The sequence below is a fragment of the Trichechus manatus genome, unplaced genomic scaffold (assembly GCF_000243295.1).
Source record: "Trichechus manatus latirostris isolate Lorelei unplaced genomic scaffold, TriManLat1.0 scaffold00069, whole genome shotgun sequence".
Taxonomy (NCBI): domain Eukaryota; kingdom Metazoa; phylum Chordata; class Mammalia; order Sirenia; family Trichechidae; genus Trichechus; species Trichechus manatus.
This window is the reverse complement of record NW_004444005.1, coordinates 13,203,992-13,216,829: the sequence shown is the minus strand read 5'-3', so window position 1 is coordinate 13,216,829 and position 12,838 is coordinate 13,203,992. Positions and strand designations below refer to the sequence as shown.

The following is a 12,838-nucleotide window of genomic DNA, read 5'->3' as shown; positions in this document are numbered from 1 at the left end:
ACCATCAGCCAGCTTGGGGGGGGTCCAAAGATTGACCCCACCATCAGCCAGCTTGGGGGGTAGTCCAAAGATTGACCTCACCATCAGCCAGCTTGGGGGGATCTAAAGATTGACCTCACCATCAGCCAGCTTGGGGGGATCTAAAGATTGACCTCACCATCAGCCAGCTTGGGGAGGTGTCCAAAGATTGACCTCACCATCTGCCAGCTTGCGGGGGAGTCCAAAGATTGACCTCAACATCAGGCAGCTTGTGGGGGGGATGCAAAGATTGACCCCACCACCAGCCAGTTTGGGGAGGGGTCCAAAGATTGAGCTCACCATCAGCCAGCTTGGTGGGGGAGTCTAAAGATCGACCCGATCACCAGCCAGCTTGGGGGCTCTAAAAATGAACCCCACCCCCAGCGTGAGGAAGTGGCGGAATCCCAGGAGCAGGGGTTTGTAGCTGGCTGGTCTGCGCAGAGCATGGCCTGTGGGAGCCCCCAGCCCAGGGCCCCCTGCTTGTTGGCCCTCAGGCAGCATTCTCTCCCCCAGTGATGCTTCCTCCAAGGGCGACAGCTGGAGGGGGAGAGGGGAGCAGAGGGGTGGCCCTGGGCAGCGTAAGTAACACAAGGTCAGGGACGCCCAGGCCCACCTAGGGGTCCCTCCGTGATCCCCGACTTTCCTTTTTTTCCTGATGCCCCGAGACCCTCCCCAGGCCTGCTGTCAGGCACTCAGCCCAGAGGACAGGGTTTTGGTGGGAGGCAGGTGGCGTGCAGGCCCCGTGCTGCCTCAAGGAGCCGGAGCGGGGCGTGCAGCACGGCCCCTCAGGACCCAACAAAGCCCTTGCAGGTGTGTGTGGGGGGAGGGCTACTCCAGGCTGGTGGGGGTGGGGAACAGGTTCCCCTAGGGTTGTCAGTCACCCCACCTCCACCAGGCTGGCCCAGCTCCCACCCAGCGCCAGGCATCCTGTGGCACGTCACAGCTGCTGGGACAGGGCTGGTCCATGCAGGCCAGCTGGGGAGTGCTGGGGGACAGACGGCCGCCTCCTCAGTCCTGGCCCCGCAGAGGTCTCTGGGGGAGGGGTGCAGCCGCACATCCCGTTGTGGGGATGGGGGTGACTGATGAAGACAGGTGCCCGCATATCTGTGCTTCTGGGGCGTGCATGTGTGTGTGCACCCACGTGTGTGCATCCCCTTCTTATCACCCAATGGGGCATGCTCTGGGTACTCCTCTGGGTCTCGTTTCCAGGCTGCCCTCGAGGTCTCCCTGGCCATCCTGCTTACCAGAGACCTCACCCCCACTACGAGCGCGTTGCTGGCTCGCAACGTGGGCTGGTTGTTCAGCTGGCGCCCACGTGGGTCTTCTCCCACCAGGTGGCAAGGCTCCACCCAGCACCAATGGAAGCCGGGCACCCGGTGGGCATGGTGCAGTGCTTGTCACTGTGTAACTCAGGGGTCATGCAAGGGGGAGTGGCCTCCATGTAACCTCCCGGCACTGTGGGGCTGGGGTTCGACTAGTGGCTTTGCCCCAGAGCCGAGAGCCCGGGTTGAGAGCCCCACAGTCAGATGGACAGCGCAGATGGATGGATGGGCAGCTGGCGGCCGGCAGAGGCTGTGAGAATCGGCGGAAGCGGCGCGGGTGGCCGGCGGGTGGCCTGATGGCTCCTGGAAATCCTTGCTTCCTGTTTTCCCAACAAAGGGCCTCTGTCCCTGCAGGAAGGCCGGCCGGCTGGCCACACAGACGCGCCTTTTCCGTAAACAAGGTTGTTTTCCTTTTCTGCTCTGGACACAATAACAAGGGTGGCCCCCCGTCTCTGTCCTGTCCTCAGTCATCACCAGCCACAAGGGCCAGCCTGAGGGGGTGGGGGTCCAGGTTTCCTGGGCCAGGGGCCCCCATCACCCTGAGAATGGGTCCCTGGGCTGCCCCCTGCGACGAGGCCCCTGGCTGAGTGTGGATGGGGACTTCTGTGGTGCCCACTTCATGGGGTCAGCGAGAGCCTGGCAGCTGAGTGGGGCAGAGCTGTGCGGAGCCAGTGCCCCGTGGGGCTTGGCAGAGCCTGTGACCCTCACGGCCTGACCAACGGCACTTGGAGCAGGGGCCAGGGCTGGGCCCACACCGGGCTGGGCCTGCTGGCTGGGAGGCAGCAGGGTCCAGGGCCTCCCTCCAGGTGGATCTTCCTCCAGGCTGACTGGGAGCAGCCAAGGGTCAGAGAGAACCTCTGCCCCTCCCCGCTGAGCAGACCCACAGGAGCAGACCGAGGGGACCTGATGGAGGGAAACCGCACCCCCGGGAAGGAGTCCTCCTGGGGGCCCACAGCCGCCCGACCCAGTAGAGGAGGAAGGGGCAGAATGCTGTTGCAGACCCCCCTGGCCGTTGGCCTCAGAATGGCACATGGGGGTGATCCAGCCCCACCCCCAGCTGGCTCCAGGCGAACCCACGGGGCGCAGGGAAAACTGGCTGGCCGAGCTGGGGACAGTGTACACGTGCGTGGTGAGCCTGTGGATGGCAGGCAGCAGGCACCGCGCCGCCTGCCAGTGTGAGGGGCTGGGGGGCTATTTATAGCGGCTGGTGACTGAGGCGGCTATTAATAGCCAGGGCCCAGGGTGGCCCAGGGTGAAGGGACAATTCGGCTCTCGGGCGGGGACACTGTCATTCTCTGCCCGAGACGCCAGTGGCTGGCACGCCAGCCCCCCCCAGGGAGCCGCACAAGGGCCACTGTTCTCCCATTGGCAGCTGAGCCAGGGTTTTCAGTTCACCAGCCTGCTGCCCCACACCCTCCCGGAGGGCCGCTAGCCACACCCTGGCCCCGAGGAGTGAGGTGCTGGTGCGGGATGCGGATGGACGAACCCAGGAGGGAGGGATGTGTAGGAGCGCCCCCACACCTCAGCACAGGAGGGGCGCCCTGACAGCCGTGGAGTGGGAGGGAGGGCACATCAGGCAGCCCCAGGCTTTGGGCCTGAGAGCCGGTGGGTGACAGCAGACGTGCTTGGGTTTGGGTGGACCTCGGGGGAGCACGTGGGCCCGGGGGTCGGCGGGCAGGTGGACCCCACCAGGACAGGCAGTACCCTTCTCTGACCGAGTTCATTCCTGTTTACCGACGTTCTGAGCTACAAAAGCGATACTCATGCCGTTGAGAAAAGTCCAGACCCATGACGGTGGGGCGGGAAGTGGGTGTACTGCTCAGGAGCCCCTGTACAGCCCTGGCCCTGGGGTGATGGTGGGCGCTCTCCTCCTCTCCTGCCCCCAAGCAGAGTCATGCTGCAGAGAAAAACAGGAAAGACCCCACCAGGCGCCTGTGGGAGGTGGGCTGTGCGGGCACCCGGGGCCTGGGGAGGGGAGGCTGTGGCAGTGCGTCCCCTCCCCCACATTGGAAGGGGCCAGGCCACACCTCAGCCAGGCTAGCACCGCATATTCCTGGCATCCAGGAAGGCAGAGAGGCCTCCCAGGAAAGGATGGGCTGGGCCGCAGAGCTGGAGGCAACACCTTATCCAGGCCTGAAAGCGCAGCAGCCGTCACACGGCAGCCAGGGTCATGCGTCCGGGGGTCAGGCTGCCCTCTCCACCGAGGCTGGGCCGGCGCTCAGGCTCCGGCCAGAAGCTCTGGATGAGGCCGCGGACAAGCCCAGGGTGAGGGGCGCTGGGGGAGGGCCTTCCCGTCAGTCAGCGTCCACAGTCCACGGGGACCCTAAGGCCACCAGCGGGGATGGGGGAACCCAGCCTCAGCCAGATCACCCCCTCAACGCCTGCGGTGGGGACAGGGCACTGGCGGGCCTTGTAGGCTGGGGGACCGGGCCGAGGCTCCACCCACCCCTGGCGCAAACGTTGGGGGCGGCCAGCTTCCGCGCCGGGTGTTCCCTTCCGGGAAACCCTCTCCGAGCATAATTCCCGTATCAAAGGGCGCGAGCATCCGCGCCTGTAGACACCTGTCGCCAAGTGCTTTCCAGGAAGGTCGTGCCCGCGCGGCCTCCACCCGCGCACGCGCCCTGCATCCGCCCGACTTGGGGTTCGCCGCCAGCTCTCAGCAGCACGCCGTACGGTGCCAACCCGAGGCGCGGGCTGCGGGACGAGGGGCGCAGCCGGCCCTACAGACGCCCCCTTGGCCGCCCCGCCCGGAGAACCCTTTCCCGGCCGGGGGCGGGCCTTCCTACAGCGACTCCCCAGCCCCGGAGCCCCACCCGCACCGCCGGAAACGCGCTCTGGGCGGGAGCAGAGGAAGGGAAAAAGCGCGCAGGGCGCGGGGCGGAAGGGACGCCGGGGTGGGGCGAGGTGGCCCGCGGGCCAAGAAGGCGAGACGGGGCTGGGAAGTTTCCAGGGTGCGCGACGCTGTGGGATCTCCCGAGAGGGTTGAGCTACCCCTCGCTCCCCCCCACCACCCACAAAGGCCAGGGCATGATCTCGATGGACAGCCCAGCTCCCACCCCCACCGACGCTGAGCCGCAGGCCACGCGCCCCCACGCTGAGCAAAGCCCCCGTCCTCGGCAGGGCGGGGACTGGGGTGCACTGCAGGCCTGGGGGGCGCTGCCTTGGACCTGGGCGGAGGATTCCTGCTGTTTAGGGGGGTGAGGGAGGCGTGTAGTCACACCCCCCTGCCACCTCCACACCCGAACCACCTGCCGCTGGTCTGGTGGTCCCGCTTAGCTGAGCTGCCCTCACTATGGCCCGATCTGTCCGTTCACCAGCAGAGTACCCAGCCCGCCTTCCACCGAGCCCGACCCGCGGACCTGGCCCCTGGTGCAGGGGGTGGGTGCAGAAAGACCCTGGCCTAGGAGAGCTGTTTGATGGCTGAGGGGCACGGGCAGTGTCTCTGCCTGCCAGGCTTGAGTGACAGCAGCCCCCCCCCCCAAGCATGGCAAAGGCACCTGGAAACTTCTCAGAAGGATCCCACTGCAGTGGGAAAGGGTGCCTGAACAGGGGGCCCCTTGCCCTTCTCTGGTGCAGCGCCCAAGGTCAGGGGCTTGGTGGGATCTACGAGCCTGGTGTCTGGCATGATCTTGACCACAGTAGGCACTTTGAGGGAGCCACTAGACCCGGGGCGTGTGGGTGGGTGGCACATGTACTGAGTGCAGCTTGTCCCTGCCCACTTCTGGGCTCCGAGCCAGCCGGCACACGGGACCAGGCCACCCCAGGGGTCCCACTCAGGCTCCAGTGCCCCATTCCCAGCCCCCACCCGCCCCCCGGGAGGCCCATCAGGCCACGAGGCCCATCAGCTACGTGCTCGCTGCCACCTCAGCCCCCACCCCCACATAGGACAACCTGCCCTGAGTGATGGGCTGGAGCCCCCAGGCCTGCCTGGCCCCGCTGCCTGCCCACACGGGGCCCTGGGAATCCAGGTGTGGAAGTGTCTGGTGTCGGGTCTCCCAAGCAGACCTGGGAGGGAGGGCCGGCTGCAGAGGGTAGCCCTGCCTGTTCTGCCCGGACCTCTGGGAGCTGGGGAGGGGGTTGGCGCTGACCCCAGTGCTGCCCCTGAGAGCGCTCAAGTGGAGACACAGGTAGAAGGGGGCCAGGCAGGCCGGGGGCTCCACCACTCGGGACAGGTTGTCCCAGGTGGGGGGTCACGGAGCAGGCACTGGTGGGCCAGGGGCTACGGTGGGCATGGTCAGTGTGGGGGACAGACGCCTATAGTGGAGGAGGGGTGGGCTTTAGGGGGAGGCAGGCGAGAACGCACAAGAGGGGCCACGTGGAGGACGGCATCCCGCCCAGAGTACCCTCAAGAGGCACTTCAGGGATTGCCTTGGCTGACCAGGCCACCTCAGCCCCCTGCCCAGAACGAAAGCAGTGGGGATAACGGCCCAGCCCTCACTCGCTGAGGCCCACTCAGAAGGGTCAGCCCAGCCCAAGTTCCCTGTGGGATCAGCCAAAGGCTTGGTGAGGACCACGGGCCACGGATTTGACCGTCAGCGTCGAATCGAGACCAACTTCTCCCCTCCGCTCCCTGGAATAGGACCAGCAACCCCATGAGCTCCCTGCACACTGTGCTCACCGCAAGGCTCACTGCTTCCTGGGAGCCAACGGGGTGGGGGGGCAGGGAGCTGGATCCCTTTCCTGGAAGCCGGCGGGCCCATGGTTACAGAGCTCACCAGTGGGGAATGAGATGGGGAGGGGACTGCACCAGCCAGACCACGCAGGAGTGATTGCGGCAACGGCGGGGAAACCGCACCCCCATATGATGTGACTAGGGGGACTATGCTGACCTCTGGAAAAAGATGGCGGAAAACTGAGGCAGAACCACGAGGACGCCCCTGGAGCGTACAAAGAGGCTGTCTCTGGCCGCTGAGGTTCCCAGGAGGGTGACTCCCAGCCAGCCCCTTGGGTCTGTGGCCCAGGCCTTTCATGTGGGACCCACTGAGCCACAGAAGTGACCACCCTCCACCTTGAGAGCTGGCCCTCGGCCCCGGTTGGGGCCCACACAGAGGCCCGTCCCCCCAAGACAGCATATGTCCCCTCTAAGTCTGCCCAGCTCCCCTCCTGGCCAGCAGGCTGGTAATGGGGACTGAGTTTCGGCAAGCCTTGGGGGACCTGCTGGCCAGGAGGGGGCGAGAGGGGCTACTCCCCAAGGGCCACAGGACCCACCACTTGGTGAGGCGGGGCCAGGGTGCCTGGGACCGTCCTGTGGGTGCTTGACTGTGTGGTGGACACAGGGAGCTTGCTGGTTGTGGCACCTTCATGAGACTCAGGCCAGGGACCCAGCCACACACTGTCAGGGCGCCTCCTAGGAGCCTGGGGAAGCAGCTAAGGGAGGTAGAATCATCACTGCTGACGGGGACCGAGGCTCAGGATGGTGGCCATGCTGGAGTGGGTGGGTGATGGGGGCCTGAGGGGACCCAGACCCAAGCCACGCACAGTGGTAGTGCTGAGAGCTGCAGCTCCTCACAGGCCAGGCTGACGGCGGGAGACCCTGCCCTGGAGCCAGACTCAGGTAAGTGCAGAAGATGGCCCAGGTGGGCACAGTTATAGCGGGCAGCACGCCAGCCTGGGGGCCTGGCTGCGTGTGCTCATGGAGATGGCTGACGGGACACAGCCAACAAGGGCACCCCCACCGTGCACCTGTACCTGTCCTTCAGCTCACGCCTCCTCAGGGTCCCTATGACCAGATCACCTGCGGAGGGCCCCAGCTGGGTCCCTGGGTGGGGCAGCTGGGGTGTGGCCACAGGCCATGAAAGGCAGGACACGAGGGGCGAGCCCTTTGGTAGAGGGGGATTGGGGGTGCTCTGGCTGTGTGTCTGAGTGGGAGAGAACTGCCCAGGGTCAGAGGGGAGGGCTGGGCAGGGGCTGGAAGGAGGACTGGAAGGCTGAGGACACGGGGCCTGGGCAGAGGGGTACATGGAGTGGGCACATTTCAAACCCCTCGTTAACCCCACCAGGGTGTGCCCACCACGGAGGGGGTGCTGGGCACCAGGGGGACAGAGTGACTCGGCCCCAAGCTGGCATGACAGGCACGCAGACATGTGGCTCAATGGAAGGGACGGAGGCTGTGACCGTCCAAGGGGGTGAGGAGACCGTCACTGCAGAAGGGGCCAGATTCGTCCTGACGCGGACAGACACCTCCAAGGTGTGGGCTTGTCCTTCCTGCCCTTAAGACCTGAACACATTTGAGGCAACGTAGTGCAGTGCTGGGGGCTGTGCCGAACACTGTAGGGTGCTGAGCGGCATCCCTGACCTCACCTGCCAGATGCCAGCATCATCCTTCCTCCAGCCACTACCGCCAAAATGTCTCCAGCGGAAGTTTTCAGCCACAAAGAGAACAGAAGTTCTGCTACGTGCTACGACAGGCGTGAACCTTGAACATGTCACGCTGAGTAAAATAAGGACAAATACTGTATGACGATCCTACGTATGTGAAATGGAGCCCTGGTGGTGCCGTGGTGAAGAGCTACCGCTGCTAACCAAAAGTCAGCAGTTCGAACCCACCAGGCACTCCTTGGAAACCCTACGGGGCATTTCTACTCTGTCCTATAGGGTCGCTATAAGTCGGAATCAACTCACTGGCAATGGGTTTGGGTTTTTTTTTTGTTTGTTTGCTTTATATGAAATACTTTTGTTGTTAGGTGCTGTTAAGTCGGTTCTGACTCATAGCAACCCTGCGTACAACAGAAGGACTTGCTGCCGGGTCCTGCGCCATCGCTGGCGAATCCTGGAGACGGAAAGTAGATTAGAGGTACCAAGGGCTGCGGGGCGGGGAGTTCTTGCTGAAGAAGCAAGTTCTCGAAGAGTCTGTTTGGGGAGGTGACACATTCGGAAATGGATGTGGTGGTTGGACAACGTGGTAAATGTGACTGACGCCGCTCAGCGCAGGTGAAAATGGCAATTTTTTTGTTGTACATATTTTACCACAATAATAATTTTAAAAACGTCTCCAGACATTGCCAACGCCCCCTGCCAAGCTGCTGCCCACTGAGGACCTCCAGCTCATAGAACGTTTGCCCCTCAACATAGGGTCCCCCATAGCGGAGCGTCAGACCGAGCAGGACACTCACATGCCACATTACCAGCTGAACCCCGTGGGGACAGAAGTCGCCCTGCAGGACGCAGTGGATGCTGCATGTCAGAGACGCAGAGGGCTTCGCCGGCTGCACCTGATTCCACAGGAGGTTCCCGAGGGGCTGAACCCTGGCCAGAAGGGGACGCAGGGCCCGAGAGAGGAAAGGACAGAGGGGCTGCTGGCTCTGCATGCCAAGCCAAAGCAGGGCTCCCACCGGACCCCGGCCACTGGACAGTCTCCCTCGGGGGTCAGGGGAGCAGCCCCCCCACTGTGTCCTCTGGCTGCGCTTGTGCCCCTGGGAGGGAGGCCAGGCCAGGTGTGGGCCTGCAGCGCCACCTGTTGGCTGTTGGCCGCACAGCACCGGCTCGGCCCCCTCTGGGGTCCAGGACCTGCTGGTGGGAGGGGGTGCTCCACCCAGGGGCACTGGGCCAGAGGGGGCCAGGCCAGGAGCAGCATGGGGGCCAGCCTCCCGACATCACCCCCGCCCGGAGGCCCCTTGGAGCCCCTGCCCCCACGTCCCCTCTCCCAGCACGTGCTCCAGGGACGCTGTTCTGTTCCCCTGAGCCCACCACTCTTTCTGGGGACATTCCTCCGCGCATCCCCTCCAAGTGCTAGGCTGTGCCCCCAGACGCCTCATCTGGGCCTCTCTTCCAGTTTACAGACAAGATGACTGAGGCCCGCGAGGTGACACGCCCAGGGCAGGGGCGGGGGGCACTAGAAAAATAAAGCCCTCCAGTCGGCCAGGATCCGGCTGTGGGCGGGGGGGTGGGGTCGGGGTCGGGCCACCACTGTAAGGGGGTCAGCTGAGCCCAGACCCCAACGGCGGGAGGGAGGAAAGGGGCCCAGGCTGGGGATGTTTCCGCAGAACGAACAGCCAGTGCAAAGGCCCAAAGGCAGGACCCTGTTGGGACATTTGAGAGACCAGGTCTGCCTGGCCCTTGCACAGCGGGGGTGGGGTGAGGTAGCGAAGGGGCCACGCCGAGGGAAGTCCGGGAGGAGAAGGGAAGGGAGAGCCAACGGGGGCCCAGGCCTCAGGCGCTGTCCCTGCCCCTCCGCAGCATCTCCCCCGGCGCCCAGCCCCCTCCCTGTCCTGGCAGCCCCAGGCCCCGCAGGGCTACCTACCGCCCCTGGGGCAGGGGAGGAGACTGAGGCTGGGAGAGGAGGGGCGTCCGCAGGTCACGGGTTGGGGGAGAGCTGAGGCTGGCGTGTTCGGGTTTCAGGGTAGAGTTTGGTCCCAGCTGAACGCTTGAAAAATGACCTTTGATGGGGAAGAGGACGCTGAGGACGAAGAGGAGAGCTCCGCCCTCGACCTGCTCACCTGACGCGCAGGTCGGAGCCCCGGTCACCTGTCTTCACGTGGTTCCTCGCCTCTCCTGTTCCATTCCCCGGCCGCGCGCTCTGGGGCTGGGGTGTCCCAGTTCGGGGTCTCGGAGGCGCGCACCCACCTCCACCCCGCTGGGGACCCACCCCGGCGGCCGGCTCCTCGCCGTGCGCAGCTGCGTTGTCACCGCCTGGTGGCCGCGCCGGCTCCGCAGCCCGTGGGGAGGACCTGGGGACTTTCAGCTCCAGGCCGGAAAGAGGGCGAGGTCCCGCGCCCGGAGGAGAGCAGGGGAGGGGGCGCCCCAGCGCGCAGCGCGGTCCGGCCTCCGGGCCCCCGTTCCAGCGCGTTTCCCGGGCCGCCGCCCCACAGCTCCAGCCGTTGGTACCGTCCTGCCGCCAGAACCACGCCTCCCAGGTTAACCTAGCAGGAGGCTGGGGCGAACCTGTCCCTGAGCACACAGGTGTGCGCAAGGTGGGCCCAGGCTCTGGCCTGCTACCCCGCTTCTCCCCTGCCCCCAGCCTTCTCCCATGGGGCCATGGTCTCTAGATGGTCAGCGTGACCGGTGGAGGCTGACCCAAGTGGCGGCGGACCCACCCTGGGGCCTTGATAGGTCTGGAGTGGAGAAAGCAGCCCCACCCCCCCTTACCCAAATTGAAAGCCACGTGAGGTGCATGTTGGTGGGGCTGAGCCACCCCAAGTCTAAGGTCTCTCCAGGAATTTGGGAGACTCTGCACTGTAGGGTGAGGTTAAGGTCGCAGGGCCCAGCGGAGCAGGGGTTCTAGTGGAGGCCTCCCCATGGAGTCCCAAGACCCACCACTAGCCCTTTTCTGGGCGATGAAGTGAGTTTTTTTCTAGCTCAGCCCCAAAGATGACCTTGCCCTTCTGAGGGTCCCTTCTCTCCTTGACAAAACCCTGCAGAGGGGCCACAGGCGGGGTCCCTGAGACTCACTCCATCAAGGCTTCGACTGCGCCCTCACAGCCCTGGGAGACACTCCTTCCCCGCCACCATGCATGGTGCCCGGTCCCCCTTCATGGGGGAGGGGTAAGGACCCCCAGGACAGGACACCATGTCTGAACTGAAGACACAGCCCCTGGTCTGCTGTGCCCAGCACCCACGCAACCCCAGCATGCAGTGGCTCATACGCCCACCTGCCCCAGACACGACCACATCGGGGACACAGCTACAGCCACTACGGGGGGCGTCCCATCAAGACTGGGCGGGGGGGCATCGCCTGCTCTGGCAGGAAAGGAGCAGACACAGCCTGAAGTGGCTGCACTTCTCGCCACACGCCATCCCAACTACCTCCAACGGTCAAGTTTATTATAAAGGGCAGTATCAAAATAGAGGGCTCTGTAAGACCCGGATGTGGCACAGGGCCACGCGGCGTCCCAGGAGGTGTTGCTCACACGTGCACTGGAGATGCTGCTCCCGGTCATGTTTCCTGGAGGCCTCAGTCTGAATAATTTAAGGGCAGGTAGGGTATCTTCTAATTCAGAATCATCTTATAAATCTTCGTGGGGAGGGGGCTGCGTTGGCTTTTCCTCTTCCATTTCTGTCAGGAAATAAACACACGTCACCAGATAACGTCCCAGCGTTAAGGCCCCGGAGTCAAACCAAGAGGCTTTTCCTGGGACAAACAGCCAGTGTGCAGGCTCTGATGTCCACTCTGAGTGGACCGCACAGCCCTCCAGAGGCAGCTCGGAGCCGGGCCACACTCAGGTCCCAGCACACACCCCCACACCAGGATGCTCCCCCTCCATGCAGGGCATTCCCCAGACAGATGGGGCTGGGGGCCTGGGTAGCCTGGGGGCTTGGTTTGCAGCATCACCTGCTCCCAGGAGTGCAAGGGCCCTGGGGCTCAGCACGGGCCGTGTGGACAATTCCCCAACAATGTCAGGGTGACGGCAGAGAGGGCAGAGGACCACAGTGCACAAAGGCTTGCCACGAGCTCGCCTGCCACAAGCTCGCCTGCCACGTGGGTGAGTTCTTGCGTGGTCCAGTCTCACAGAACGTGCACTGCAGTGTTCCAGGGGCCTGTGAGGCAGCGGGCATGGGGCAGAACTGCAGGCTTTTGTCTCTAAGTGTCTCCGGGCAGTGCGTCCTGGGTGGCAGTTTTCCCCCAGCACTCTGAATGCACTTTCCTGGTACTGTGCTGGGGTCTAGCTATGTGGAGAAGCTGTAATGAGTCTGTCAGTATCCTCTGATTTGGTATTTCAGTTTATACCACAACATGTCTAGATGCCCACACGCTCGTTTTCACATATCCTGCTTGGGACTCCTGAGGTTCTAGAATCTGAACTCATGTCTTATTCATCCCAGGAAACCCTGAGCCTCGTCATCTCTCTGAATGCAGCTTCTTCCCCACTCTCTGTTCACTTCTAGAATTTCCATGAGAATCCGTGGACCTTCTCACAGGATCCTCCACTTCTCTCCGTGTCTCTTTTTCTGCAGCATTCTGGCAATTTCCCCAAATGTTTTCCGGTTCGTTAATTCCACCTCCATTTGTATCTAATCTGTTGTTAACCCATCCACTGAGCTTTAAATTTCAATAACTTCAATTTCCATTTCCATAACTTTTATCTGGTTTTATTTTTTGAAAAATCTTTCTAATCTGTTGATAGCTCCTGTTCTTTTCTCACCTTTCAGATTGCTTCCTTTAAATGTTTAATCACCTTAGACATGCTCATTTCCAAGTCCTTGCCCAGCAATGCTACTGCTGGGGTTCTGTGTGGCTGGCCCTGCAGTGGACTCTTGGATGAAGTCACGTCTGTGTGAAGCTTTACAAATTCATCACCCAGGAGCCCCCGACTACCCCGTCCCAGGGCTGCTTTCTGTATCAGCTTCTGAGCCTGGGAGTTCCTGGGCCACCTGGGTGTACAGGCAAACCCAGCCTGGTGTGGGTAGGCTGCAGGCAGGGGCCCTCCCCCCGCTTTCCCACTCCTCATCCTCAGTCCTCCGTTTCCACCACTCCCCATCCTTTGTCCCCGCTACCCCTACTCATACCCTTAGAACTCTCCTCTTCCCCCCGCAACTGCCCTCACAGCCTCCCTCCTCCCCCT

At 63.4% G+C, this 12,838-nt stretch overlaps 1 protein-coding gene across 1 annotated transcript in view; it reads right to left on the bottom strand.

Moving 5' to 3' along the window:
- Positions 1-9,171: 9,171 nt before the first annotated feature.
- The window catches only part of CRELD2 (cysteine rich with EGF like domains 2), a 14,124-nt gene continuing 10,457 nt past the window's right edge, over positions 9,172-12,838 (bottom strand). Inside the window, exons 10-11 of the mRNA XM_023734520.1 lie at positions 9,776-10,167; positions 9,172-9,208 (exon numbers count right to left, since the gene is read on the bottom strand). Coding sequence (XP_023590288.1) covers positions 9,172-9,208; positions 9,776-10,167 — 429 coding nt within the window. The remainder of the gene's footprint in view (positions 9,209-9,775; positions 10,168-12,838) is intronic.